Source organism: Xiphophorus maculatus, chromosome 6 (genome assembly GCF_002775205.1).
Source record: "Xiphophorus maculatus strain JP 163 A chromosome 6, X_maculatus-5.0-male, whole genome shotgun sequence".
Taxonomy (NCBI): domain Eukaryota; kingdom Metazoa; phylum Chordata; class Actinopteri; order Cyprinodontiformes; family Poeciliidae; genus Xiphophorus; species Xiphophorus maculatus.
The window spans coordinates 26,433,713-26,438,049 of NC_036448.1; the positions used below are offsets into that span (position 1 = coordinate 26,433,713).

Genomic DNA, 4,337 nt, shown 5'->3' on the forward strand with positions numbered 1-4,337 from the left:
GTTTCTGTTTCAGAGAACCTGAAAGTGTTTGACAGTCACACTGAAGAGAGAAATGGCGCAGCAAGAAAATCAGCCTGACCGACTAAAATTCTCCTGTTCGATCTGTCTGGATCTACTGAAGGATCCAGTGACTCCTTCCTGTGGACACAGTTACTGTATGAACTGTATTGAAAGCTTCTGGGATGGAGAAGATCAGAAAGGAATCCACAGCTGCCCTCAGTGCAGGAAAACCTTCATACCAAGGCCTGTGCTGGAGAAAAACATCATGCTTGCTGATGAACTGAAGAAGACTGGACTCCAATCTGCTCCTGCTGATCTCCGCTCTGCTGGACCTGAAGATGTGGCCTGTGATTTCTGCACTGGAAGAAAACTGAAAGCCATCAAGTCCTGTTTAGTCTGTCTGGCCTCTTACTGTGAGAAACACCTTCAGCCTCATTATGATTCAGCTACTTTTAAGAAACACAAGCTGATGGAGCCGTCCAAGAACCTCCAGGAGAACATCTGCTCTAAGCATGATGAGGTGATGAAGATGTTCTGCCGCACTGATCAGAAGTGTATCTGTTATCTCTGCTCTGTGGATGAACACAAAGGTCATGATACAGTGTCAGCTGCAGCAGAAAGAACTGAGAGGCAGAGAGAGCTGGAGGAGAGACGAGGAAACATCCAGCAGAGAATCCAGGACAGAGAGAAAGATGTGAAGCTGCTTCAACAGGAGGTGGAGGCCATCAATCACTCTGCTGATAAAACAGTGGAGGACAGTGAGAAGATCTTCACTGAGCTGATCCGTCTCCTCCAGAAAAGAAGCTCTGATGTGAAGCAGCAGATCAGATCCCAGCAGGAAACTGAAGTGAATCGAGTCAAAGATGTTCAGGAGAAGCTGGAGCAGGAGATCACTGAGCTGAAGAGGAAAGACGCTGAGCTGGAGCAGCTCTCACACACAGAGGATCACAACCAGTTTCTCCTCAACTACCCCTCACTGCCAGCACTCAGTGAGTCTACACACTCATCCAGCATCAACATCCGTCCTCTGAGACACTTTGAGGACGTGACAGCAGCTGTGTCAGAGCTCAGAGAGAAACTACAGGACGTCCTGAGAGACTCATGGACAAACATCTCACTGATGGTCACTGGGGTGGATGTTCTACTGTCAGAACCAGAACCAAACAGCAGAGATGATTTCTTAAAATATTCTTGTGAAATCACACTGGACCCAAACACAGCACATATACAACTGTTACTATCAGAGGGAAACAGGAAGGTGACACTAATGGAGCAACAGTCTTATTTTAGTCACCCAGACAGATTCAGTAAATGGTTTCAGATTCTGAGTAGAGAGACTCTGACTGGACGTTGTTACTGGGAGGTTGAGAAAACAGAGACGGGGGTTCATTTAGCAGTCGCATACAGGAACATCAGCAGAACTGGGATGGAAAGTAGATTTGGATGCAATGATAAATCCTGGGCTCTATATTGTCACCAAAACTCTTATTGTTTTTGGCACAACAGCATCTCAACCTCCATCCAAGGTCCAGTTTCCTCCAGAGTCGGAGTGTACCTGGATCACAGAGCAGGTATTCTGTCCTTCTACAGCGTCTCTGAATCCATGACTCTCCTCCACAGAGTCCAGACCAGATTCACTGAACCGCTGCTGGCTGGACTTCGATTTTTCAACTGTGGTGAAACTACTAAATTTTGTAAACCAACATAGAAAGCTCCTCTCCCTTTTGCTTGAAGGTTCAGCTATATTGATTCTGCTCTCCAGTTTCAAATTAACATTTTTAACCTTCATCTCTAAACTTCACATAAATTGTCACACCCTTATCTTTTAATTTAAGTTTTTTATTTTGTTGATTATCATAAAGACTGTTGACTTAGTGATGAACATACAGGCTACTGTCTCATTGTGAACGTTAGATGATTTCATATGTTGTGTTATTTTTATGAGGATAAACATCAAAGCCATCATGTTACTCTGTTTAGCTTTGTTGGGACATTTAAATATTTGATTCCAGATTTCAATAAAACATCTTTACAGACAATAATGCACTGTTTAATATATCATTAGCAGTAAGTTGTTTAGCTCAAGTGTAAAGAGACAAAAACTGTGTAACGGAGATGACATTTAAAAAACAAAAATCATGCTTTTTGAAAACAGACAACTTAATATTGAGAAATTTTAGCATGTATGAACTCTACAAAATATAAATTTCTGTTTGTAATTCATGTTTTCTGGATCCAAGCACAGCAAGCTGTTATCTGTTACTATCAGAGGGGAACAGGAAGGTGACCACAAGGAGTAAAATCCAGTCTTATTTTAGTCACCCAGACAGATTCACTGGATATTATCAGGTACCGAGTAGAGAGAGTCTGACTGGACATTGTTACTGGGAGGTGGAGAGGTGAGAAGCTTTTATAGCAGTCGCATACAAGAATATCAGCAGAGCAGGAAGTGGGAAAAAAATGGATATACTGACAAATCTTGGGCATTAAATTGTTCCCAAAATGGTTATAAATTTGGTCACAACAATGACTGGACCTCCGTCTCAGGTCCAGTTTCCTCCAGAGTCAGAGTGTACCTGGATCACAGAGCAGGTATTCTGTCCTTCTACAGCGCCTCTGAATCCACAACTCTGATCCACAGAATCCAGACCAGATTCACTGAGCCGCTGCTGGCTGGAGTTTACATTTACATCATTGGAGATTCTGCTGAAATCTGTAAACTCAAAACAAATAATGCTTAGGTTCAGTTTCTAACCTTTAGTTAAACTATTTACACATTGTTTCAGGTCTACAAATATATTAGTTCTGCACATTTGTTTGGTTAATTTCAGTCACTGTGAACTCTGAAGTGCAATTTATTCCAGGAAATAAAAAAATATTTTACTCCTGTTTCCCTTTGAACACATTTTGTTGCATCATGACATGAAGCAGATATTGAGCTACTGTGGGCTTATGATTTGTGTCATGTTCTAGATATCTTCAGTATAAACTTCTAAAGTTGTATTACTCAATTAACTGTTTGTGGGCTGTAAAGATCAAATCTTTTAAGTGTATTTTGTAAATCTGAAGGTAAGAGAAAAATAGACGCTGTTTCAAGATTTAAGTTGTTCTACAGCTTTAGCTCTGAAACATTTAGTAGTGATGGTGAGATGAAGCCTCATGAGGCATTGAACCACTTGAGCCAATTGGTTCGAGAAAGGGTTCATTTCTTGAAGCTTCATGTGCACACGAAACCACCTACTGGCCAGGTGTATAATCACAGCCAGCTGTATCTTAGCACTTGTGATGCATTGAATTTTTGTCTATTATGGCTCTTGGGAATGACTTCACAAAAGGTGTAGGACGAAATCATTTGTCTACATAAATTATGTATACACATATGTGTATAATAAAATATTGTTTGAATGTATTCTCTGTGTGTAATTATTCCCAAAATAGTAGTGTCATGTGATATGGCATGTTGTGTAATAATGTTTTTCTGTGACTCTAGAAAAATGGCCTGGGCTTAATCAGGCAGAGGACAGTGAAAGTGCTTGTGGAACTAGGGAGGGGGTCGTGAATAGGCTAATGCTTGTGTAACTTGGATGATTTCAGGCATTTTTATTAAGAAACAACAATTTCTCCACAGTTTTTGGTTTCAAACGATTTCTCTTTTTTGACACTACATGGATGAGGTGTTATTATTGTACCCCAACTCCTTGGAGCACAATAAACACCTCACCTTTACAGAAATTAAGAAACAGTGAAAAATACAGTTCCTCATAAGCAAACCTAATGCATCTGCAAATGTTCAGTTCACCTTACCTTGTTAGGGCTTATCAAATCAAAATGTTCCCACATAGGGGAAATCCTCCTCTTTCTCGCCGGCTCCATCCTACTCCTATCCTGTCCTCGCGCTCCTAAATCTCCTATCTATCTCTCTGTCCTAAACTCTCCAAACACCAAACTAACTGTCTCAAACTAAATAACCTCTATCCAAACTCTGCTATCCAAACTATCAAAACTCTATCCACTCTCTCAACTGACCGCAACTCGCCTACAACAACCCACATTTTGAATGGAGCCTGTGGGGTTTCTAAAGCTGTCAAACCCCGCGCCAAACTCTGAGCCACTTCCCGAAGCAGTCACGTGGTACAGCCGGGCAGCGAGGCTTCGGACGTCATCGTTTTCGGCTCCTCACCTAAATGAAGCAAGCTTCGATACGCGCTTTACGGAAAAGCCCCCTCCATTACTCGACACACGCCTCGAAGCCTCGGCACATCACATAACATCACTAACATTTAGTTAAAATGTAACTGTTTCAACCTTTTGTCCATATTTGCATTTTACTGAAATAA

The 4,337-nt window shown here is 41.4% G+C and overlaps 1 protein-coding gene across 1 annotated transcript; it reads left to right on the forward strand.

Moving 5' to 3' along the window:
- LOC102225601 (tripartite motif-containing protein 16-like) lies at positions 1–3,178 on the forward strand. Its single transcript, XM_023334994.1, has one exon. It carries the CDS (start codon positions 53–55, stop codon positions 1,706–1,708), a length of 1,656 nt encoding a protein of 551 aa, XP_023190762.1. The 5' UTR covers positions 1–52; the 3' UTR covers positions 1,709–3,178.
- The last annotated feature ends 1,159 nt before the right edge of the window (positions 3,179–4,337 follow it).

What these genes read in the sequence shown, in the direction of transcription:
- LOC102225601 (XM_023334994.1), top strand. Translation starts at nt 53, where the DNA reads ATGGCGCAGCAAGAAAATCAGCCTGACCGACTAAAATTCTCCTGTTCG.